This window comes from Montipora foliosa, chromosome 6 (assembly GCF_036669935.1).
Source record: "Montipora foliosa isolate CH-2021 chromosome 6, ASM3666993v2, whole genome shotgun sequence".
NCBI classification, from domain to species: Eukaryota; Metazoa; Cnidaria; class Anthozoa; order Scleractinia; family Acroporidae; genus Montipora; species Montipora foliosa.
In genome coordinates this window covers 34,667,469-34,692,468 of record NC_090874.1, presented here as the reverse complement: position 1 = coordinate 34,692,468, position 25,000 = coordinate 34,667,469, and the positions used below count along the sequence as shown (strand labels likewise).

General features: G+C 40.7%; 1 protein-coding gene across 1 annotated transcript in view; it reads right to left on the bottom strand.

Annotated features, from left to right (window-relative positions):
- LOC138007203 (dynein axonemal heavy chain 1-like) overlaps positions 1–25,000 on the bottom strand; it is a 103,617-nt gene that overhangs the window by 50,921 nt on the left and 27,696 nt on the right. Inside the window, exons 22-50 of the mRNA XM_068853982.1 lie at positions 23,950–24,032; positions 23,479–23,680; positions 22,789–22,886; positions 22,167–22,272; positions 21,453–21,566; positions 21,006–21,155; positions 18,913–18,999; positions 18,346–18,452; positions 17,681–17,852; positions 16,946–17,100; positions 14,444–14,621; positions 13,754–13,948; positions 12,722–12,841; positions 11,275–11,430; positions 9,689–9,796; positions 9,367–9,507; positions 9,058–9,218; positions 8,364–8,521; positions 7,561–7,734; positions 6,744–6,829; positions 5,911–6,243; positions 4,795–4,991; positions 4,367–4,502; positions 3,570–3,778; positions 2,877–3,045; positions 2,297–2,391; positions 1,521–1,617; positions 1,077–1,196; positions 42–167 (exon numbers count right to left, since the gene is read on the bottom strand). Coding sequence (XP_068710083.1) covers positions 42–167; positions 1,077–1,196; positions 1,521–1,617; positions 2,297–2,391; positions 2,877–3,045; positions 3,570–3,778; positions 4,367–4,502; positions 4,795–4,991; positions 5,911–6,243; positions 6,744–6,829; positions 7,561–7,734; positions 8,364–8,521; positions 9,058–9,218; positions 9,367–9,507; positions 9,689–9,796; positions 11,275–11,430; positions 12,722–12,841; positions 13,754–13,948; positions 14,444–14,621; positions 16,946–17,100; positions 17,681–17,852; positions 18,346–18,452; positions 18,913–18,999; positions 21,006–21,155; positions 21,453–21,566; positions 22,167–22,272; positions 22,789–22,886; positions 23,479–23,680; positions 23,950–24,032 — 4,233 coding nt within the window. The remainder of the gene's footprint in view (positions 1–41; positions 168–1,076; positions 1,197–1,520; positions 1,618–2,296; positions 2,392–2,876; positions 3,046–3,569; positions 3,779–4,366; positions 4,503–4,794; positions 4,992–5,910; positions 6,244–6,743; positions 6,830–7,560; positions 7,735–8,363; positions 8,522–9,057; positions 9,219–9,366; positions 9,508–9,688; positions 9,797–11,274; positions 11,431–12,721; positions 12,842–13,753; positions 13,949–14,443; positions 14,622–16,945; positions 17,101–17,680; positions 17,853–18,345; positions 18,453–18,912; positions 19,000–21,005; positions 21,156–21,452; positions 21,567–22,166; positions 22,273–22,788; positions 22,887–23,478; positions 23,681–23,949; positions 24,033–25,000) is intronic.

Genomic DNA, 25,000 nt, shown 5'->3' with positions numbered 1-25,000 from the left:
AAGTGCACCGGAAAGAGAAAAAGGTACACGATGTTACGCACCAGTGCTGGAAGCGCTTCGTCCAAGTCCCTCTGCGCGTCGTCAGCTATCGCTTGTGTCTCTGCCGCCTTCTTTGCAGCTTCTTCCTCCTCTCGCTGCACAACTACTTTTGTCTCGTTGGCAACAACCTAATAAACAGGTCATCAATATCTCTACTAAGGGTGGGAAGTGAAGCACTAAAATTTGGTATCAGATGGGTTGATATGGGTCCTGGTTACACGAAGCCTGGATAGATTTATCCAGGGAATGAGTCAATAAGCTGGATAGTGACTTCAGTAGAACAGCTCAGGCCACTTTGATTCCCAACGCGTGTACTGACGACGTAATGTCTCCCTACGCTAATAAATAATGATTTCTTAGACATATTTGCTTTTTGTCCTAGAGGGGCCGCACAAGTTACTAAGGGTAGCAAATCACCAGTTATTTGTCTCAAGGTAGATCAAAAGAAGGCATAGCGTTATCGAATTTCGGTATTCCAAAGCAGTTTGGGAACTCAAGTCAGGAGGAGAGGGCTCGTGCCTTTCCCGTTCTCAAGTTCGGTCGTGGGTCAAATGAACGCTTTGCTTCCGCATAAACCCCAAATCGGAAAATATGTTTGTCATGAGTAAAACCATGAGCAATTGAGATATCGATTCGTGCAATCTGTCAAAAAAAAACAATATATGCTGGCCTTTCCCTGAAAGACAAATCTTTGTTTATTTAAACGATTCCTTGTAATAAGTTTCTTCATAGACACTGACCTTCCGGAAGGAGACAGAGATCTATCAAACCAAATCCATCTGCTTGAATTGTATATTGGTTTTTGTGAATAGGAAAGAACCGGTTCCAGGAGAAAAACCTCTCGGAGCGAAGTACAGATCCAAAAAACTCAACTCAGTCATGGCGCAAACTCTAACAGAAAATGGGAAGGCACGCGCTCGTACCACTGCGCCCAACTTCGGTGACTCACTTTTGCAAACGTAATATCACTAACTGCATAGTGGGAATGAACTAAGCCAACATAACGAATAAGATAGAGAAAGAGGATGCGTCCTTACCGAGTCTACTTTAATTTTCTCCATAGTCTCTACAGTTTCTTCTGCTGCCTGGGCTAACAAAGGCTGCATGGTCTCAAGTTCTTCCTGCAACTTTTCCACTTCATCTGCTGTGCTCAGCAACTGTGGAATAGAGGCACAGAGAGCGTACAGAGTTAGTTTGATAAGCAACTGGTCTGAAAGGATTGCCTTTCTGGTAATTTTTCTGCTTGTACAGAAAGAATAACGCGGCGAATAATCTACAATTGTAGCTTGCGGGATTAAGAAAGTTCGATCGGCCTTTAATCAGACTTGCCTCTGTTTCCCCGTTTCAAAACACCTTTGAAACAATGAAAAAGCATCATTGTTCATCTTATAACAGCAAACGTTTTCTTTTGAATCCACAGAAAATAACTGGGTATAACGAGTAAAATACTGAAAAGGAATAACTTATTAGAAGGCTTTTACCTTGTCTAAGCCCAATTTCGTCCTGTTTCTGGCCGTTGAAAGCTCTGACTTCTTCAAACCAACCAACTTTCGAAAGGTGCCCAGTAGCTCTAAGTAGCTATAGAGAAAACATTAAGCTGAGAGTAAATGTTGGGTTGAACTTGGGGCACAATCTTTGGGAATTTATCCCAGAAATCAATAGGAATGTAAAGTATTTGGTGTTTGTCTTCTTTTGAACGGATTCATTCTTATTCTGCATGTACAAACTGATAATTTTTTTTTTTTTAATCAGCTCCCGGCGCGGTCGCAGAATTAATACAGAGAATGAAGAGAATACGGTATAATGAATATGATAAATGAAGAGATAATAATGATAGAGAATACGGTTTGCTTGGAATATATTGCTTTAGCGTTCGGTTGGAACGATCGCGGCGCGTGGCCAGAAGGTAACTACGTTATATTTACATTGTCTTTGTTGCAACATCTAGAGGACATAATCGCAAGCTCCCAGAAGACATAATCGCAAGTTCCAGAAGACATAAACGCAAGTTGCAGTTCCAGTTCTACGTGTGCTTGTGTCTGACTACCTGTACGAAAACTACTGAGTGCTCTAAAAGCCTTGGTTTTTGAAAACCTCGGATTATTCCAAATGACCCCATCTTGTTAAACTGGAATAAGGACAATGAAAATAGTTCAAATAAAACCGACCCTGCTTGCATCGCTTCTGCGGAAAAAATGTACCCCTCTCACAAGCCCAATGGCGTGGAAAGTATATATTACAAGTTTTTTTCTTGTACCTGGTGGGAGTGACATAGTTGTGACGAGACAACTCAGCCAGGTATTGCTTGGATTTCTGTGCAACAGACTGATGAATCTCGCCACAAATACTAACCTGAGAAAAATATAAAAAAGAATTATGCCACTACATATATGTACATATGTATGTATATCCTTTAATTAAGTGAGGACGGCTTGTCTCAGACTCTATTCAATCATACAAAATCCTAAAAACGAAGAACAAGGAAAAAAAATTATCTTGTCGTAGGCTCTACAGCCGCTCCAGCAACCCCAGGGGTGCTAGCTCCGTCGAAACTCTTAGGTCTTATAAAGGTGTTCAAAACAGAAAGATCCGTTCCAGGTAATAGTATATACTGTGGGGAAACGAATGGCTCGAAGCGCTACCGAGAGAGTACATGACACGCAATAAAATCGTCAAAAAAGTAAACTAATCCTTTTATGTCATAAATGGCTCGTATACGGGATCCAACTGTATTTGGCTAGGATCGTTGGTAGCCTCAAAATTAATCGGTAGAGCTATATTCTTTTAATAGGTCGTCTTTTCTTTACGTTCTTTTAATCTATCGCTGCAACATATACCAGTCCTTCCATAGCAGACGAGTCTTCCAGTTCAGGGATTTCTCCAAGAAAAGTGGATGCTACAGAACGAAGGGCTTCTTCAGGCCAAGCGGAGAACCAATCAATGGTACAACAATTCACCAGAGATGGAAACTGGCGGAGACGCGCCCGAAATATCTCACCAATTGGACTGTAAAGAGAATTAATCCATACATTAGAGTTTTAGGAAAGGATGAAGTAACTAGCCAGACAAAGGAGGTACAGCTTTTTCGAGACAAAATATCGAAGGGCGATACGCATCCACTAACAATGAGCCAAGAAAACATTCTGCAAAATACAGTTGAGATCTCTAAAATAGGCCATTTCCGAGTTCATGTCTGCCTTCTCTTCAAAGTTGTTGTGATGGTAATTAGTTCTACTTTACATATGAAAGAAAACTAATTTTCATAACAAAAACGTCGCACTTAGACTCGCCTTGAAGAGGAGGCAGACATGAATTCGGAAATGGCCTATTAAGGGTTCGTTCAAAGGCAAGGGATTAACATCACAGGCTTCAGGAGGGTACAAATCTGGTCAGGTAGATTTGGTTAAAAATAATATCAGCAGTAAAGCCTTGTTCAGTGAAGATACCTTGAACAAACCGATTTTGATAGCCGCGAAACCAGAATAACTTAATGCATGTTTTGAGCAAAAACAAATTAACGAAACACGTACCTCATACAAACAACAGAGTGGGTATTGGCTCTAACGCGTTTAGTAAAAGCTGAATATAAGTTAGCCTTGGTTGGTTGTAGTCCCTGATCAAGAACAACGGGCTTCATAGCTGTGAAGATGGTGTCCAATTCATCTTGAGCGAAGATATTTGGAACATCACCAGCATTCAGAATATTATTGAGATCTTCCAAGAAACTCTCACTCTTAATCTGTGATTTGAAAAAATAATAATAATAAATAACGCATAGCATCGAAAAAACTGAGAAGATTCTTGGGAACTTGATCTTGAATTCTTGAGACGTCATTTCAGTGTAAAGTAAGAATTTGTTCATGTTTTTACCCAAAACACAATACCCCGCTCACTTTACAGTATAGGGAAGGTTTGTTCTTGTGAGGGGGTTGGCGTAGAGAAGAGAGTACCCGCTCTGATCTGGGACACTGATTCATATGTGGGTATAAATTGTTGGTTATTCGTGCTGTCTGTGATAGATTATTTCTCCATTGAGGTACTCCGGTAATTCTGATTTGATTTACCGTCTCCCCAACTAGTAGAGCACTAGTACGCGGCTATATATGAGTACAATATTAATATCATCATTATTATTTATTAATTATTACTTAATTACCATTATTAGCTTACTAAAAAAGGAACAAAACTGACTTTCATATCATGGCGCCCTTCTTTGTTTTGCCATCCAAAGAGCCGGCCATTGTAAACACATTCCAGATGTGGCGTTCCATAACTTTCGCAAACATTTGTCGCCTTGTTTCCCTGCGTAAACCCGTCTCAAAATTACCTGTGTATCGCTGAAAAGGAACACCATGGACTTGTTCTCCACTCCTGATTTCAGCAGTACTTTCTTTAGATCTTCTCGCCATTCTGGTACACCATAGTTCTTGGCCAGCTCAATTTGGAAGCATTCATACTCCGCCCTGAAACAAGAGTAGTCATCATTCATGAGATCTATTATTATTTGCACGGACTGGACCCGTGAACGGGCAAAACGGACGTAATCCTGTGGGATGAAATAGCCTACCCGGGTAGGCAAAATGAACTTGAGCACCACCAAAAGGTCAAGAAGCTAATTTTGCTCTTGACTGTGCCTGAAGCAATTTCTACGCTTCTCCCGGGCACAAACTTCCTCGGATTGTGAAATACAACTCTAAATACGCACCCTATGATACAAACCAATCGTTGAGTGATTTGACAAAACACCAAACTCACATGTGTGCTGCCAGTCTTGTAAGACTCTGGCGTCCACTCCCACCCACGCCTAGCAACAGAGCGTTACCGAGCGGTTGACGAATTACACGACTGATACGTGACACGTGGCGTACGGCATCGCCAAACAGAACAAGCTTCATCTGTGCTGTGTTGATCTGATTGTAATCATCAAGATACTCTTCCAGGATCTTCACCATCTGTCAAATGAAGCGCGCATATATTAACTGTGAATGAATGCTTTAATTCTCTACTTGCACAAATCCCATAATACACCTCGTTTACCCCCCAAAAATTTTCATTGGCAAGTCCCAGGAGAAATTGCAAAACAACGAGAGGTGGGTATTATGGGATTTGTGCAAGTAGAGAATCGCCGGTTTTGGGTCTCACAATGCCTTACAAACATTGGTTACTCTATTGTGTCCGGTACACATACATACATACATACATAATTGACCGATCCCCATTGGGGTTTTTCAGGGTCAATGAAACACACCGAAACGACAGAACAGAACAACAACTGCTAAGAATCCCAACTGGCCGGAGGCAAACCAGTTGGCTATTTACAAGTGCAGCTGAGACGTTGAAGCAGGGACTAACAAGAAATTCAACAAGTGGTCAGAGCGGGTCTTGAACCCGGGATCTCCGGATCTCAAGGCAAGCGCCCTAACCACTGGGCCACACTGCCTCCTCCTCATCGGTAAACGATGGGGTAATGTTTATTCAAATGTTGGCCGTGTAGCAATTTCAAGTGCTGTATATTCCCATGTAATCCTTCGAAGAGTTCGTCTTCGTAATGGAAATGGGCCCACGCAAGGACAGTGAAACACTCTGACCAAGGTAGGAATTTAATCCAAAACCTCCGGGTTAGATCACCGTTGCTCTACTGACTGGGCTACAAGGTCAGACGAATGCAATCAGTGGATATTCACAGCAATGAACATGAGCAAGTAACAAGAATACACGTCCTGTTGGCGCATCGAAAATGGCGAGAAAACAGCGTATAAACCGGTTGACAGCCGCTGACTGACAAATTAAAGATTACAACAAGGGTAGACTTTGCGAATTCTTACGACTTCTAGCTCAGGAGTCACATGTTATGTTAAAGTCTTTCCACACCTTGTTAAAGTCAGCTACTTCACCATACACCTTATTCTCAGCACTTGGCACCATAAAGTCGCCGTAAATCATAGTGGAGTCTTTCACTACATCAGCCATGGAAGTCTCAAATCCAGACGCCATCTTGTCCCTGATCAAATCCGCGAACCATTTTCTGTCCTCGTCATTGACCAGCCGATCCTGGAAAACTCGGCAATTTTCATGATACCACAAACGTAAGACATCATTCTTGTCACCGAGTTTCTGTGACTCAGCCATGAGAATTCCTTGGAAAACTTTGGACAAGTCACGCAGATTGAATGTGTAGTGACTTTTAGCTGGTGTTGGAAGCAGCTGAAACGAAACATAAGACACCACGTAAGATTGGTTTAAAAACAGCCACTTCAACAAAACTCTACCTTCCAAGTGACAACAGAAATAGAACAAATACTACCGAATTATCTTTGATCGAAAAGATTCAGTTGCCCTGGCGTAAACTTAGTTGTTAACGTCCCGATAGGAAACCCCAAACAGTAAAATTGATTTTACTGTGCTTAAGCTGCTTGTAACTAAGGAAGGGCTTCCCTCGATCAAAGTTCTATAAAATTTCATGGAGTGGAGGATCATATGAGCAACCTGAGGGAGAATCTAAAGTAAACGGCAGTAGACATTTTCTAATTTGACTGAAACCCTTTCTTTAATTCTGACTGGTATTTGAAAACAATAACACGTTGCAGGTGGGTTTTCAAAGAGAAAAACCCAGTCTCAGGCTCTTAGAATAGAATAACACTCCTGCAGCGCACAATGCGGTTAGTTCCAGTTTCAAAGTGTAAACGGCGTTTCGCTCCGGTTACCTGAGTTATAACAGTGTTGTAGACAGCAATAGTATTCCGAACCATACTGTCACATAGTGTTTCTTTATCATCACCAACGTAAGAAGCTTGAAAAAGAAAACCAAAAGGAAAATGCGTCACACGGGTGATGTGTATCTTTCGCTACAGAATTTTGAAATATTACAAGTTTTATTTTAACTATAACAAACACGACTATTGATAAATACGAAGAACCTGTACAAAAATTATAAACTTTTTTCTGCTCAGATACCATGCAAGCAAGATGCCAACCATGTGTGTGTAGAGGAATAACTGACTGATCTAGCAAAGTCCTCGTCTGTCTGAAATGTTAGCTAATTCTATGAGTACCAATAGAGATATTGCGACCTACACCTGCATTATTAGCGGTATTCTTCCTTTAAAACTATTCTAACCTGCTAAAGACTTGTTTCTTTCTGTAAAAGAAAGTCAATGATTATTAGTAAAAAGCTGCCTGACTCTCAATAAACAAGAACTATCTAAGTTGAGAAAACCTGACAAATTATACTATGAGGGGCTATTCTTGCTTGACGAAAAAAATGTTGACTTTATGAGTTCTGCGACTGTTCACCTGGTACACGTGGATGGCAAGAAGTGTCTAAGCAGAGGTTTTAAAGAAAGAAGGTGATGAAATTGCCATGAAAGACCCAACTGTTAAGTCACTGATTTCAAATGGACGAACTGAACTCAACACAGAAATCTCTTCTGGAATCACCTAAAATATATTTGAAAGTGGTTGCATTACCGAATGAGAGAGAGAGGGGGAGAGATAGTTTTGACGTAATATAAAATGCCATACCTATCCACGACCGTAGAATAGTAGCAAAAATGCGGTGTTTACTCTCATCCTCCAACTCAGTAAATGAAAGGTGGTTAAAATGTCTTAGGAACCGGGGGGTGACGGGGTTTCTACCACCCCCTGGGGGGCCCATTGCCGAAACAAAGTTGATATCTACCAGCTCACGGAAGGTTCCTTGCATGTGAAAAAAAAAAAAGAAAGGAAATCAGTAAAATGGGTAACTAAGACTATGACAGAGCAAACCAAACACACCAGTTGTCCATTTGAAGATGAAGTGAGTCCATTTCATATGGGCCACTTTTGAAAATACCATGATACATGTACACTTTGTTTGTCCCTACAAATTTTGCCTAGGCATTGTTTTTGTTTTCTCTTGGGACCATTGTAAGTCCCAAGAGTAAGTGGAAACAATGCTTATGCAAACATTGAAGGGACAAAGAGTATTATGGTATTTTCGAAAGTGGCCTATCGGTGCTTGATTGGTGTTTGAAATGAATTCATCATGTAAGAGCGTACAAGGAACCTGCTGAAACTTGAAAATGTTGCTTTTAGTGGACGGGCAAACCTTACCGGTGCCCCTAACAGGACCACAGGGCGTAGTTTCGATCTTTGCACGAATATAAAACAAGGAAGATTCTGATTCCACTTTTGGTATGAACGGGATAACATTTTTTTGTTTGTTCTGCCAAGAATATTTCCGAAAGAACGCATCCACCGCCGACCTTTACAGAGGAAGTTATCGTCAAGTAAATCAAATCAACACTGATCGAAATGACTGGGGACTGTATGCTTGTATAACATACCAATAGCTTTTCTGTCGTACCATCCCTTGTGGTCACAATACTGACGTAGGATTTCTATCGGCGGCTGAGCACCGTACACTTCCAAAGCAGGCATGTTGAGGTCATCAACAAAGAATACAAAGTATTTTCCCAACGGAGGCCCAAACACACCTTTACGTCTAAAGAAAACAAAACAAAGCAAAACAACAACTGATACAACAACGAAACTATTATTTATCTTTACGTAGAGTGCGATTGTTGAAAGTGGACATGAAAGACACGAGTTGAAATGTCACGCGATCGCGAGGTCATACAAAATTTGAAGAGATACAGGAAACGGTGGAACTCGTTCACAAGTGCGACAAACGTCTATTGAATTGCTAAACTAAGGCTGCTGTTAGGTTATTAATTTCAGCGATTAAAGTAGCCAACTGAATTTGCTTGTAAAGAATGGACCAAGATAAAAAAGCAGCTTCGTCATAATCAACGAGATTTTGCAGTATAGCTCTTTTTTGTTGTTGTTGTTTTTGCTTATGATCTTGATGGATTCGAGAATTACTTCTACAATGATCACAAATGAGATCCTTGTTAAAATATTCACTGCCTAAAATATGGTGATGATGATGACGATGAGCACATAAATTAATACGTAGTTCAGATATGATATGACAGATAAGTAGGTGGATACGTAAGTAGACATTTATGTCACTGTTACCTTTTATCGAGCTTGCTATCAATAATATCTTGCGTTTGATTCGCCGAGGTTCGGGCAGAGAAATTCAGGAAATGAGAAAGGAACTCTTTCGGCATGAAGTTAAGCAGCTTGTTTGCCACACAAAGTGTTTTTCCTGATCCTGTCGGGCCGACACACAGTACCTGGAGAAGAAAGGTAAGAATTGTCCCTTATTTGAAAATAGAGGCTGAGCAGAACTGGAAGGTACTCTATTTCCACAGACAGGTTCTCCGATAAATTGTCCCTGTCAAAGTATTCGTTCAACAAAAGATTTCCGTGAGTGCGGCATACCTTCTTGTTGTTGGTAAGAAGCATTTCCAACACAAAGGATCCTCTGACCAAGTCCAGTGTGGGTATAATGATATCAGAATAGTTCATTTCTGGTGGAATAGATGGCATAGCAACACCTGTCATCCAGCTAACCCATTTCACCTGCAACATTTCAAACACTAGTTAGCCATCTAAATTCTCAGTAAACACGTATAACGCGAAAGGTCGGTCAAATAAAAGACAACTCAAACCAATTACAATAAGTGTAACTTACCCCTTCCCCGAAAAGTTATTCAAGCCCACCTTACCTCTCCCTCTCCAAGAGAGAGTTATTTTCCCTTACCTCCCCTGCTTTTTGTTCCTCATCGTCATCATCCTGCTTACGACTAACTCCTCCATCGTCAAGTGAATAATCATACACAAGACCATGATTAGGAAACTTCATTTTGATCTACAATACAAATGATCAAAATTAATGTCCAAGTTCCCTGCCCCGTTTTAGTTTACGAAGTATGATCGAGAGGCCGAAAATCAACAGCAAGATCGTACAAGGCGTCCACGTTGCAAGCTACTTTTCTAACAAAACGTATAGAATATTTCCTCACGTTCAACGCCCAATTCTTTATGCAAAGCGAAAGATTTTGTCTGCATAATAACAGATTGATCGCGATTTCTTTGTTTAATGGCCACCACAACGCCGTGTTAAAATGCTCGTCTAATATAAATGTAAAAGCCAAACCTCCAAAAACTTTGAACTGAATGTTGTAACCAATTATCAAAACATTTAGCTAGCAGAACATAAATGAATAATTCATTAAAAGACAAGGGATAAAATTAACACCGAAGAGAGGTATTGAGTGAACGATCGAATGAATGACAATTAAAAGAGCCAGCAAAATAACAAAAGGATAAAGAAGACGCAGGAAAACGATTGACGTCCACTATAAGTGATTCTAAGGCCTCACTTGCAGGTCAATGGATTTTTCTTTTTCTCAATAACATGATCAGAAATAATCATACAAGTACTGGTGAACCAATAAACCCTTGAATGTGTCATTCTTTTTTATTTTACATTTACTACACTAAGAGGGTAAGTGCAGATGTTTCTCTTTACTTCAGGACAGGAGTTTGGGGGACACATTAGGTAGGTTAAGCAAAGACGACGGCGGCTACGGCTAGGCTACGGCGGCAACGACAAAAAGCAAGGATATTATTGGTTAAAAAAGGAAAAATACTCGTGCTGCACGTGCAACACGAATTTCCGTGCATTTCTCTGCCGTACTCCACAAAACAACAACGTGAAATCACCAAATTTTAGGTTTTCACGACAACGTGAGTATATAACAATGAAACAGTCATTTTCTGTTTTGACTTTAAAACCGTTCGTACCCATTCATTTACAGGATAGTTCGCCTGTATTATACAAGGTGAACAAGACGGAATAATCGCGAAATATTTGCGATCGCGCTAAGTTATATTTTGGACTGCAGTTTTTGTTGCCGTAGGCGTCGTCATTGCTTAAACTCCCTATTGTCTGTATTCCCCGACGCGAGTGATGTTGAAGATCGTGCATCTCATTAAGAGCATTTCTGGTCTGATTTTAGCTCATTTCTTGCCTGTTGTCGACAATATCGAGCAACCTTCCAAAAGAGAGAAACACACTGAAACAAGACAACTTCAATGGTTTTGCGACAAAATATCGCAAATATGATAACTAAGACGTCGTTTTTTGAGTGCCTACTTTGAGTTGCCGTACAATGTTCTTTTCACATAAATTTACAATTAAATTTGACGTGGAAAAATGCGGACCGCAGCTTAGAAGTACAGGCCTCAGGTTGCGAAGGGAACGGCGTGCATCAAACTCAACTTCGCTTAGACGTATTTGGTGTGTCTAGGCGAAATTAATCTGCCACTTCTCTTAATCGTCACCTTCTCGTCGTCAATCTTTTTTCTCAAAAATTCGCTGAACTTCTTCCTTCCGTCTCCATCACAAGTTCCTCCAACTGACCAAATAAGAGCGAAGATAAACCATGGTTCAATCAAAGTTTCTACTAAGGCTATGTTCTCAGCAGGAATGGTCGCGCCCTATAAGGTAAAAAAAGGGAGCAAATTAAGGCATAGGTCTAACGCCCCACGTCACATGAAGTTTTTTCGACCCGTATGAAGAAAGCGGATGTTACTGACTTACAGCGGTTATCAGTCACACACGACCCTCAACGACATTTTTTTCATATTTCGAAGTAAAACTTAGGTGGACGTCTATCAAATGTTTCCATGACGAATTCAACTGCTGCCAAGAGAACAGGACTATTGTCATGGAAACATTTGATTGACTTCCACCTAAATTTTACTTTCGAAATATAAAAAAAATGAAGCAGAGGGGCGGGTGTGACTGATAACCGCTGTAAAATGATACCGGGACGACTGTCATTCCAGTGCGAGTTCACTCTGATTCATTCTTATCGCTCTGTATTCATTTACATAATGCCGGTAAAAGTTTTCAAACCGTCATGAGAATGTCGATGTTTCAGTTTCAGTTTTATTTAGTACTTAATTTAGCAGAGGTTAACTATCAATAGAGTTATTTCAGTAGAGTTATGACTCAGAGTTAGAGTTAACGACTTCCAAAATCCTGAATTCAAGATTTTGGAAGACCTAAATCTTGAATTCCAAAATCTTGAATTCAGGATTTTGGCCGTCCAAAATCTTGAATACAGGATTTTGGAAACTTAACTCTAACTCTACGACATAACTCTATGAAAATAACTCTAAGAATAGCTGTCCCCAATTTAGCAATGCTAATCCTACCACTGGCCTAGCGGTATATTAATGAACAGGTCATAATCGATCAGGTACAACTACCAAAGTAAACACCTACATTGCTGGGAGACTTGGCACCGGTTTCGAGTAAATGAATCAAGGTTTCACAAGTAAAGAACCCTCAGGGACAAGTCTCAGGCCTACATCGCTGAGTGCCCAAAACTTTCCTTTATCACTTTTGCGGTGTTTTAATTCTTGAAGTGAAGACCAAAAGCACACCGGGGGCCAACTGGAAGAGTCCTCCTTGAGCAATTTTCTCAAATAAAATGGGTTGTAGCAAAGTGACTATACTACGAAAGATAGAGACCATGCCCGAGTTGCTCGAAGCATGGTTAGCGCTAACCAGCGTTAAATACCATGGAAACCTATAGGTTTTAATACCTCTTAACCACCGGTTAGCACTATCTAGCCTTCGATCAACTGGCCCCATATTGGTAAAATAACCACTTTTGAAACCTCATTCATGTTTAGACCCAGTTTGACAAGTACATTGACATATAAGAAAAAAAATTGTATTTATAGACGTGAAAATATGTAGGATTGTCGAGCGACGCACCTCTTTTGGAACAAAAGGAGCAAAGAAGCAATCAAGGATACGCATCAAACTGCAAGTCAGGTTGCTGTTCACAGTCGGAACAAACTCCTTGGTATTTTTTCTTAAGAACTTGAGAGAATCCTAAAAAAGTTAAAAAAGTAATTTTAAAAGATTGAACAAATCAATCTTCTTGGTTAGGGGAAACAAAATAGTCCTTTTGTGAACAACAAAGGTCAAAATTATGCAACAACAAAGAGATGGAGATACAATGGATGCCAATAGTAAGCGGCACAGAACAGAAGCACCAAGACTGGTCACCTTACGTTTACCCCAAGATGCGTAAGTTCTTGGAGATAGCTGATATTATATTTTCAAGGAACGGACGGCAACCGGGAGAAAAGCGATTACCCTCTTAAGCTGCCTTGACAAAGCCACATTTGTGTAACTGTCTTTGCCCCTTTCCAGATGATTTGCTCAAACATACGGGCGAAACCAGTGTCCAGGAATACGAAACGCCTACTTCCGATTGCCGTCCATGCCCCCAAGACGCCTTTACTGAAGATGCTATTAGCTACCGCAAGCTCCTCAATATCCGAGAGGCAGTGCAGCCCAGTGGTTAGGGCACTTGCCTTGAGATCCGGAGATCCCGGGTTCAAGACACGTACCGACCACTCGTTTGTTCCAGGTTGTCCCTGGTTCAATTTCCTGGCTGAACTTGTAAATGGCCAACTGGTTTGCCTCCGGCCAGTTGGGATTCTTAAAGTTGTTCTGTTAAATGCTCGGAGATATTAGCTGCTATAGCTACTCTAAAAATCCGAGGGTAAATAATGATACTTACTACTTAAACAAAGATATACGATGAGACATAAACATGGCGTGCTAAAGAAAGGAGAGGGTAGGTAAAGGGAAAACGTGGCTGTTGACGCAATGAATCTTCTTGAGGTTATCGATCCGTTTTCTATTGTCCACTCGTTTGCTCGATTGCTTGCTTACTCGTAGCAACTATTTTACTCCACCGTTCGCATGTCACCATCAGGGTCGTACGATTATTACCTCTAAGAACCTATCAAAGAGTGAGTGTAGCTTGTCCTTGTGATCAAATATGGCGTCAGGAAGGGTCTTCAGATAACAGTTAACAAACGGTTGAAGACCTAAAATACTTGGTTCCAGGTACACCATACCACAACGGCTGACAGTGGCCGGGGAAGCAACAGCAAGGTCTTGAACCTCAAACATCATCGTCATTGCCTAGTACGAGAGCAGAGAGAATAATGATTATGTTTGCACGAAATTGTGCCTTCCAAGGATTCGATTTATTTATAGCAGTTCTCTCATTTTTTAGCAAAACCTGTTTAATTGGTCCCTTTTTACAAAAAAACTGTGCTGAAAAGGGACCGCTTCCTTTGTGATTTGTCAATTTCGATTTACATTTAGAATTTCAATTACTTGATCACGTACACCTTTAAGGTGCTACTTAATCGCTTTTTTGTCAACGTGTAGAACGTATAAAACCAATGCAATTAAGAATCAAAGAAAAAGATACAGACATGCAATGTTTATTGATACAACAACAGAACAACGAAATTTCAAGGCCCCATTTTTTAGCAGTCAGTATGAAGGAGTGCCAACTGATTTGTCCATCTGGCTACACACAAAAACTGTAACCCGTGGCATTTTTCTTTTGTCATATTAAAAAAACTCGATAAAACTGGCTCTGGCAAATTCTCCTAATCACAGGCCTACCTCGCTGAGTTTAATAATTTCTCCGCTGGTCAGACAAAGCTTCTTGTTGTCATCCAACACAGTGTTCATATTCTCAATCCACACAGCATCCACCGGTCCATCAAACACGTACCATTTCTTGTCACTGGTTGTGCTGGAACTTCCAACACGGATCATAGACGACAGTATGCCGTCCGTCCTTAATACATGAAATCAAAAAGTATCAATTAGGCCCCCTTCAAAATGTCCCTGTTTTCATCTTGCACAAAACGGTTGTTTTAGAATAGTTTTTCATTGTGCACATTGCAACGCAAAAAAACGATCGTTGTGGTATTTGTTTATTCATCATTAGGCATCACAACAATTACTACCTCCACTGATTTTCCAACCATCATTTTCGAATATTTCATAGTCCAAACTTGTAGGCACCGGATTTTAACAGAACACAAAAAACTGTTTCCATTTATCGCTCTGGGTCCGGTTGTTCAACAGCCGATTAACGCTAATCCCAGCTCAAGAATTAACCAAGGAGTTTATTTCTCTACTCCCAAATGCTGTTCAACGCTGATATTCGGCAAAACTTTATATTACAAGAAGGCAATCTTGAAAAACAGAAATAAGCAAAAGAAACTTTCACCAAAAAGTTGAAAACATGGAACAAAAGTTTACGCTAACCCTGGATTAAGTTAATCGGCTTTCGAACAACCGGGCCCAGGTGCTTGCTTGACCAGTCATGTTTGACACCGAGCCCAAGGGTAATTATTTGGTTAAACGGCCGACCGATTTCATACTTTCTACAAGAGCTATCGGCTATCTACTATCTGCACTGGACAATTCGCGTCGTTATTAACCTAAGAAATATGCATGCAAACAAATTCCGTGTTGGCAAGTTCACTTTTGGTTTGTTTTATCTCAAGCGTAAACAAAGAAGACTAACTTCGTATTTCTCAGACGGGTAATGGAGAGATTATCATTGCATTGTGAAACGATAAGCAGCCAACGGGAGGCTACTGTTTTCATAAAAGCATGAAAATTCACTTTCTGTTCTCGCCAGTCTTCTTCTCTTGAGGAGTTACTTGACATCCGTAGCTAACAGGCAAGAAAACCGCTAAAATCGAACATGTTTTTTTCAATTTTGGCAAAATTTTCAGCCTAAGAGTTTGTGAAGCTATCGAATTTTTAACTATAAAAACCAGCGATAAAATAGAACGACGTTTCGACCGATCTACGGTCACTCTCAAGATCAAGTTCAGGGATAAAAATTTAGCATTACAATTTTCAGGCAATAGGATGAGAGGTAAAAGCTAAGATATTTGCATACAGACGAAAAAAATAAAGAAAAATGAAAATTCGAATAAAAGCACGGAGTATGAGCTAATAAATGAAAGGTATTCAGGTAGTTAACAAAACAACCCCGAACTCAAACTTGAGAATGACCGTTGATCGGTCGAAACGTCGGTCTATTTCATTGCTAGTTTTTAGAGTAAATGCCTCTCAAAGACGTTATTTATCGAATTTTTTGCAATCGTTAGAACAAGGAGTCTTTCGCCTGATCATATTGATGACAAAAAATCAAAACGATGGCATACTGCTACTGGCAGTGCCGTTGGAAGCGAGTCACTGACGAAGTCAGTATCCTACAAACTAGGTGAGTGAAACGAGGATACGTTTAAACCGAAACACTCCAATGGAGGTTATTCAGGTGTCACTCGACCGTGCGCGAAGCATCAGGAGTAACTTCTTATAGAAATTTTGGGTGAAATTGGTGTTGGTGGGTACCGAACCAAAGCTGTTACGAATATCTCCAGATCTGCCACGAGGGCGATACGATGGAGGTACTCGCAACAGCACCCTACGCTTCCAGTACTCCTTACGTATGCGCTTCATATATATAGAGCTTCGTCGCGTGTTTCTTACGATTATGGGAGCATTGATTTTGACTTTTAAATAAAAGGGGCAATTTTGAAAGTTTTACATGCGAGATAATATCCCTTCCAACCCCATTTTTTCAAAGTTGAGGTTGCTGACGTTGTGTTCGCCATATAATCAAGCTAGGATTAAAAAATAGTCTGCGCATGCGCAGTAAAAGATCACATTTTGTTGCCCCCTCGATTCGGTTTTCTTAAAGTCCATTTAAAGGTGGAATTTCCGTGATCAATGAAACTCGGTTGGGAAAAAAAGAAGAATATCATTAGCGTAAGGCATGATAGACGAGAGTCTGTTACAGTGAACAGCGTAGGCGGAAACTTCAGACAGCGCACGCAGTAGCACAATCCAGCGTTATGAATTTATTACTGTTATTATTAATAATAAAATAACAGCACGAATTCAAAGTTAAACGCACATTCCCGACTGTGTTGTCGATTTAGCGATTTAATACTTGAGGAAAATCGATATGGTGTTCACAGATTTGGTTTTGGGTCTTCGAGTTTGATCGGATGGCCCCTATCAGGCCTCATACGGGATTTATGGCCCCTGACATGTATGAATTAAAAGATGCCAACAATCGACATTGTGACTCACCATTCGTGTGTTAGCAAGTCAAACTCCCCATACAACTGACCCATGGTAATGGATTTGGGATTCAATACAAACGTATGAACCTCTTCATACGGTGATCCTGACGGCGAGTCCTTCCCTTTCAGCGAAGTCAGAGCTTTTTTCAAAACCTCGTAACACTATAAATAAATGGCAAACAAAAAGAGTAAAGAGAGCATATAATGGACTTCCATATACCATTTGAAGACAACGATCAAAAGAAATTGTCAACGGGCTGGCTGGTATCTGAACTGCAAAAAAGGAAAGGGGAGTTTTTAAGATCGTAGGCCATTGCAGTTATCGGTTGCGTCGAAACATCTTTGTCTCATCGTTTCTATGCAACAGCACAATGGAACAACTTCAATAAAGTAAGCAAAGTAATATAATGCCAATTGCTAAAAAACGAGGATAATTCTGCAATATCAATTGTCCATTTTCCTTATAATTGATCGAGCTCCCTCATTTGTGTGGTTCGAATGAAGTCTTCAGGTTAAGGACTCATCCGCTGGATAGTGATTTATCAAGTGGATAGCCCTTTACATCTTTTCAACAACGGATGCCTGTGGGATAAGCGCTCTACAAAACCAATTTCTTTATTCACTAGATAGAGTGATTCATCCAATAGGCAGCTCTATCTACTCTACCCACAACTGCTCGGTCTTGGACCACACCCTTTTTAGCCCCTACGTATGGAACGAGTTGCGTGAGTCACCAACATACCCTTGTCTTTCCTGATCCAGTAGGTCCTACTAACATAAGGCCGTGTCTCACTACTGTAGTCTCGTAAAGCTGAATGCATTTAGTAACAAATCCATTCACGTCTTCCAGTCCTAGCTTCAGACAAGTCTTGCGTATCGACTCTTCCAGCTCGCCATAATCAATGGGCTGCTCTCTGTCAAGAAAACACGTGTACAGTGTCGATAAATAGATCACGTTTAGCCTTTCAACCGATGGAGAACGGCGGCCGATGACAAAAAATCTAGCGTACTTTTTCGATAACTTTGTCGCAAACTATCAAGAAATTAGCTTAAATCAAATTAGTATCATTGACTTGTCTCAATCAGGAAATTTCAGGCTGAGGTTTTATCCACACGCACAGCGTCGATCTCTCTTACTATGAAAAATGACATTGTGAACTATCATAAATCACAATTTCACGATTCAAAAGTAAACACTCGACGCAACTCTGGAAACTTAATACACTTCCACAAAACAATTTATCGTTTCATTGGCAAAGGAAGTTCAGATTCCTGACCTTTCTCCATAAAACGAAGAAAACGAAGAAATTTTCTAAACTAGCATCTCCGATATAGACCCCGTATGAGAAATTGGCACGCTTTTGCAGTCTGCCCCTTTATTTTGCGCTACGCACAATAGCTACTTACTTAACATGAGGGAATAGATCAGATACAATTCCACGGAACAGCTTCAAGTCATCTTGAAGGAATTTCGGTACATTGACATCCCGAATGGCACGCAGAACAATAAGTTCCTAAGGTAGAAGGAAAATGAAATACATTGTGATACAAAAATTAATTCCCCTGTGAAGGGAGCGATAGAGCTCCCCGCCCTTCTACCCTCGTGGCTCCCCCCACCCCCTTCCTCCAATTCCCCTTTTTTGAGGTTCCAAACCCAACGAAACCGCCAGTCACATCGGCATGATGTGAGGAAAATTCTCACAAGTGAGAGGGCGTCTCATTTGCTTCAAACACTCACTAAAACCATAGTTAATGGACGGGAATGGTTACGAAACCCGACAGCTTTCTTTGTTGTAGGTTTTTGTTCTCTTTTTTGGCCTTGACCATGAGCGCAAAAGAAAAGATTGTGCACGGTCTTGGACTTTCCAACCTTAATCTTGGCATCTTTGTTTGCTCCTTTGATGTTTGCCGAGCTTCCAAACCAGTCCCCTCTATTAACTATGCTAAAACACTGCTGTCTCTTTAACTTCCTACCTCACTCATTTCCGGATTTTCTCTCTTCAGATTCCCTGCTGCTGAAATCACAGTCTTCACAGCACGCATTCCAAAGTCATAATGATCCTAAAAATAAAGGCGGGTGAACTAAACAACTGCTTCATGCTTCGGCTTTGCATTGCTGCAAGAGCCTGTGACTAGGAGTGAACAACAGCCCTATATTTCTGTCACGGCGTTTTCACAGACCGATTTACTATACACGCGTGTATTTTTTTTCCAGGCTTCCAATTGCCCTTATGCTTGATGACGTCTGACTAGGTAATTTCACCACCAAGCCTCGAATTCGCTTGAGCTAAAATCCCAAAGGAGCAAAGCTGTATAGAAAACCCACGCGCGAACAGTATTGCATGTCAAGATGATGTGAATAATTTTGCACAAACGAGGTTTGGTGGTGAATTTGAGCATATGACGTCACAATGCATAAGGCCTATTCCTTTCCAACTGCTTTTAAGCAGTTAAAGCAGTTAAGGTGATTCCCTTGTTTTGCACCGCGCATCTCAAACTGCGCATAACATTGCGACTTCGCAGATGGCGGGGTTTCATGCCGGCCATCTGAAGAGAGGCAACAAAAGCCGCTTTTGCTGTTCAAGAGCTTTTAAGTGCAATCATGAGAACTCTTCTCGGTTAAGAAGGTGTTGTTTCGGAACTTGCCCCAGTCCTTTCGCGGAAAATGATCATTTTGAAGCCGAAATTGCCCCTTTACCATCCATTATCATCGTGTTGCGAGGAAACGATCACAGTGACCCCCCATTTTAAATGGTTTTATTTACTCGTAATAGGTACACGGAAAACATATTTTAAGGAGAAAAAATGTTGGGTAGGAGAAGTTGTAGTATTTACCTATAAATGACGTGAAACTGCATTTGGAGCTTGACACTGAGTGCAAGGTGATGACTGTAGCGGTACAATTTGCTTACATTGCTTTGCAAGATTAAGCAATTTGAAATCACTTCACTTAAAGATTATAGCCCGAACAAACAAGCAGGTTCAAGTTTTCAGTAATATTCAGTAGCTTTCGCTACATAACAACAATTTTTCCGGTTGATCTGGTTTCGAACGCTTCTCTCAAAATTCGGTAAAAAAGCACTTAGAATAAAGGGCATACAGTGCGAAAACAAGCTCGGTGACCCCATCTTGCATTTTTAAAATGTCCTGTGTATGAATATCAATTGTGCCAGGTTTGACAAAATCTAGATAGTACGTCATTTTCATGGGAATTACCTTAAGCAGTTTTAAGCCACTTAAAAGTGGCTTTCAAGTGCTATGGGTATTCTCGCTTTAAGTCATTACAACCACAGTTCAAGATATGTCTTTCATATGTTTTTGCGCAAAGACTGACAGATGAATATGAGATGTTCAGTTGCGGAACTGCCGAGAGCACCTGACTTGACTGCCCTCCAAACTTCCCTTCAGCCTTACATAGAAATCACGCTGGGCTAAATGATTAAGCCCGTTTATTTGATCACTGCCACTGAATTTTGTGAAGGAACACTGAGTTTCCACATGTCATCAGCGTTCACACATGAACATAAATAACGGTCGCATACTGAATTTGATTTGAATGCTTGCTTTGTTGAAAGAGAGTTTGTTTGTTTGTTATTTATTTGTTAGAGCAGGTTAAAGTTTTGGCAGCTATTCAGCTGATGTGGACCTGCTCTACCCACTCACCCATATACTCACAGAGAACAGCCACAACACCGGGAACTTCATTCCCTACTCTTCTCGAATAGTGCGTGGGTTCTTTAACGTCCCACATAGAACTAATGAACATGGAATATATTTGTGGGACCGCGCCTACGGTTTATAGTCCTTATCCGAGAAGACTTGAAAGTCTAACCATTTTGCGGATGTAATTACAAAGGCAGCACTTTCTCCCCAATTATTTAAAGACCCTGAGTGTTGGTCCGGCCGGAGTCGAACCGCTCACTAACTCCCGCATGCAGCCCGGTGCACCGGTGGCTATGAACAGTACTTCGTGATTATAGGATAGTGTTCCCTTGTACATGTACGCCCGTTCCAAAATAAAGCTGATTCACGACGCATAACCTCAGTAAAGAGAGGAAAAAACAAACCTGGGAGCTCAGCTGTTCAGAGGAAAGCTTGAATGTCGTGGTGATTTTCTTAGCTAAAGCTTTGGCCTCAGAAAAACCAAACGAGAACAAGCTGATCTCAGCGATTAAAGCATAATCAGGAACCATCATAGCGACTGGACGGAATAGGGCCTGAACAAAATGACAAAAAAAGAATAGCGTACATTATGCTTCTGTGACTATGCATGAAGTTTAAATGTCACTGAGGCTCAAGTAAAAATGCCGAAAATACAACGAAATTCGCTGGCCAGGTAGTAACGCTTACATTAATTAATTCTCAGTAAACAGATAGGAAACGAACGCTTCTATAGCCTAAAATTAAAAGCGAAGATAACGTAGACATTGTTTAATATGACGAGAGCTATAGAATTTATTTCTTTGCAATTGATGCGCTCCTTTCTGGCAGTCACACTAGAAGAGATTTCTCACCTTCAGATTGTCTGGCAGTTCTGTTCGCCCAGCATAACCAGGATTCATCGTTATAAACACAGCACATGACGGTCTCAGAGCAAGTTCTACTCCCTCAAACATAAACCGGTCAACCTAAAAGCCAAAGGCATAATGTTAATACATAGTAAAAGCGGAGCTTGGACGACATTGTTTAATTGAACTGATGAATGAAGAAAAGTAAAACGAGGCGGGGCCGCGTGTTTGCCCCACTCTCGGAACAGGGACCGAAGAACAATCTATTTCACCAACACGAGACTGAAACTGATAACTTCATTTTAAATTCCGAGTGAAGAAGGGTCTAGCAAATAAAACCGTTCGAATTTAAATTCCAAAGTAATTCCCATAGATTTAGCAACTTCATATAATCTGGTTTCTCGCAGACGGTTGACACCAATAAAGCGTTTTCACTCACGTGACCAGTAGCCATATTGGATTACTGGAACAAAAGGAAGTACTTGCATAAAAATAGAGTTCAATTCCCGGAGGATTAGTTTGGTACACCATCATGGCCGCCATTTCTTTGTTTTGGAACACCAAAATGGCCGCCTTGACGTCATGTGAAAACACTCTATATGATTACTGCTTGTGAGCATGGTCAAGCATTAGCCGTAAAAGCACTGGGAACAAGTGGCACACTCACGCCGCAGATTGCTTTGTTAAAGCGACAATTACGAGAGCATAATTCATACAAACCCTTGCTTCCAAAGCTTGTTGGATGGTTGAGATCTGCTGGGCCACCACAGACAACACCTCCACGTCTATACGATTGAACTCATCGAAACACGCCCAAGCACCGGCACTGGACAGAAACAAAAATACATTCATTTGGGGAATAACCACATCAGCAAAGCTGTTTATTAAACACTGACATAAACTCAACGCTTATCTGGTACTCGTATCTTCTAGAGAGTCGTGAAGGTATGTATCCCACGAGACCAAAATAACCAAGAGCGACATCAAATATATATTTTTAATAATTACCAATGGCATATTGCATTGGAATAAGATCGGCCGAAAAGATGAACTCCTGAGAAGGACTGTTCATAGCCGACAATGACTGACTTTAGACAACCCTGAGCGGAAGTCATTACTTGAGTCGAATAGGATTAAGTTCTTATAAGGACTACAATGATCCGGACAATCTTCATCAATTTCTTGTATGACTCCAATGTTGAAATTTACAAGAGAATGACATACTTTACTGGGTCGAGTTTCTGACATGCAAACTGAGAATGTCTAGAAAGCACATACAAAAGCCCAAAGCGTTTGCTATCCAGTGTTTTTTTGTCTAGTTATGCTTTCTAAGAGACTGTACCTGGCCAAACCCTTGAAGAACTTCCCCATAGCCATGAAGTCAAGCTGGTCAGAGCAGTTGAACACAACACACTGAACTGCCATAGCTTTGCCTAAATCCTGAAAGCAAACGGATAAACGTGAACAAAGAGAACAAGGGATCCAGAATCAATTGCAGGGCTGGTGCTTAACTGAGATCAATGCAAGAAACTTTGGATGTTTTGTTAATCTCATTCGAGAGTGGCGGACCATTCAGTAAAAGACGAGTTTCAGTTGGAATAAACAATTTTCCTTTTCGCCGGTCTAGTGATAGGCAATACAGTTTCGAAATAAGAAAAAAAAGGTGATTTTTTTTTTATCAAAGAAGCATTAAGGTTGGATTACGAGTTCGATTTTGACAAGGAGTTGCCCGCACTGGGCACGCCTATCAGGTTTTTAGGTCGAGACCTTTCCTAAAACACGTGCTCAGATCCAAAAACAGGTAATGGAAATCTTATCTGAAGGCCTGTTGTAGATAACTTTTCTGCAATCCGTGAGTGAAATTTGCGAATTATTTCCGGCAGGTGACAAATTATCCAGTCATCCTCGCTGTACAAGGCAAATCAGTATTGAAGAAATCACCAGAGAAGACTCAGCCATAAGAGTCTGACGAGTGTTTGCGTGAAACAACTAGAGTTTAAAGAGCAGTCTACATTCGATGACCTCAATTTACCTTTGTGGTTTCAGTCTTTCCTGTTCCTGCAGGTCCAGCAGGGGCTCCTCCGAACTTTAAATGTAGCGCTCCAGTAAGTGTAAGATAACAGCGATCTGTCAGTGGTGTAATAACAAGCCGACCCGTGTTGCCAAGGTACTCATAGCCGTAGTCAAACTGTGCATTGACTGCGCGGATAACCATATCATCTTCCCAATAGTATCTTTAGTTGAGAAACACAAGGATAAAGGGATAGATGAATACTTTATTACATAATACACTGCAGCCAATTAAGGCTGAATTGTGCATTACAACTATAAATAAATGTATTAAAAGGGTATGTAATAATAACTGGTTTACAATAAATAACACTTCAAATTGTTCAAAACTTAATAGGAATAAATAGAGGTATTAAAAGCTAATTCCATACTACGTCGACATACCATAACGTAAACGTTTGACCAAAAGCAGTCCCGTTGTGTGAAGACCTACCTCAGTTGACTAATCCACTCAAAATCATTCACATTTTTTACTTTTTCAGCGATCATCTTGGCTACCACATCACAAGCATGGACCTAAAGAGCAGTTGATAGAGTCCATGAAAATTTTTCACTACAAAAAGCTTCATGAAGGAAAGAAATGTAAATACTCGAAGTGGAGGTTATGGACGAAATGAAGAGGTGATCCTTGCACTTCAGTATCGGGACAATTTAAGCAATTTATCTTATAGACACTTGAAAGATTCACGCGGCTTCAACGGAATTCGAACCTATGACCTCTGCGATGCCAGTGCGGCGCTCTACCAACTGAGCTATGGGATGTTGGGATCGAGCAGGTCAATTTGTTGGGCTCATGTGTTCCCGTGAAAGGATTCGATGAATGATAGAAATGTATATATTTGAATTGCGGGTTACAGAAGATAAGAGACGATTGCTTAGATTGTCCGGTTAAGTCCGAGGATCACTTCTCCATTTCCTTTAAAAGCTAAATGTGCAACGTCGACTGAAATCAGTCGCGAATTTCTCGAATTATGGTGTTCAATCAAGGTAAATGCAGTGATAAATGTAATTACTAATCATTGCAAACGTCTTATTTCTCTGCGAGGGTCAGACGTCACGTGCCCGTTGAATTGGACGAAGACATCTCATCGCGCAACAGCAACTTTATTCACAAAAATGGATGACAAGCCGTGTGGATTTGAGACCTTGAATAACAAGGACATTGAAAAACTATTTACAGAAAAAAGATTTAGAAGTAAACGAAATAAAGTCGTTCATTTTTAAGCTCTATCAGTTTTCTGAAGAAATAATATGATCAGGTCACCTCACAAGACAAATTCCAATAAATGCGAATAAAAAGGGCGAGCTGTAATAATTAGACCATATTCGTATTCTCAGTATAGGACTGGAACTTGCAATGGAGGCTAATGCGGTGGAATATATTAAAAGCAGGAGTCCATGACTAGGAGCCTCCCTATGCAGTATATCCTTGAGTCAACCTTTGCCCCTATCTTTCTATTTTTAGAACTAATCCTTCAGCAGGA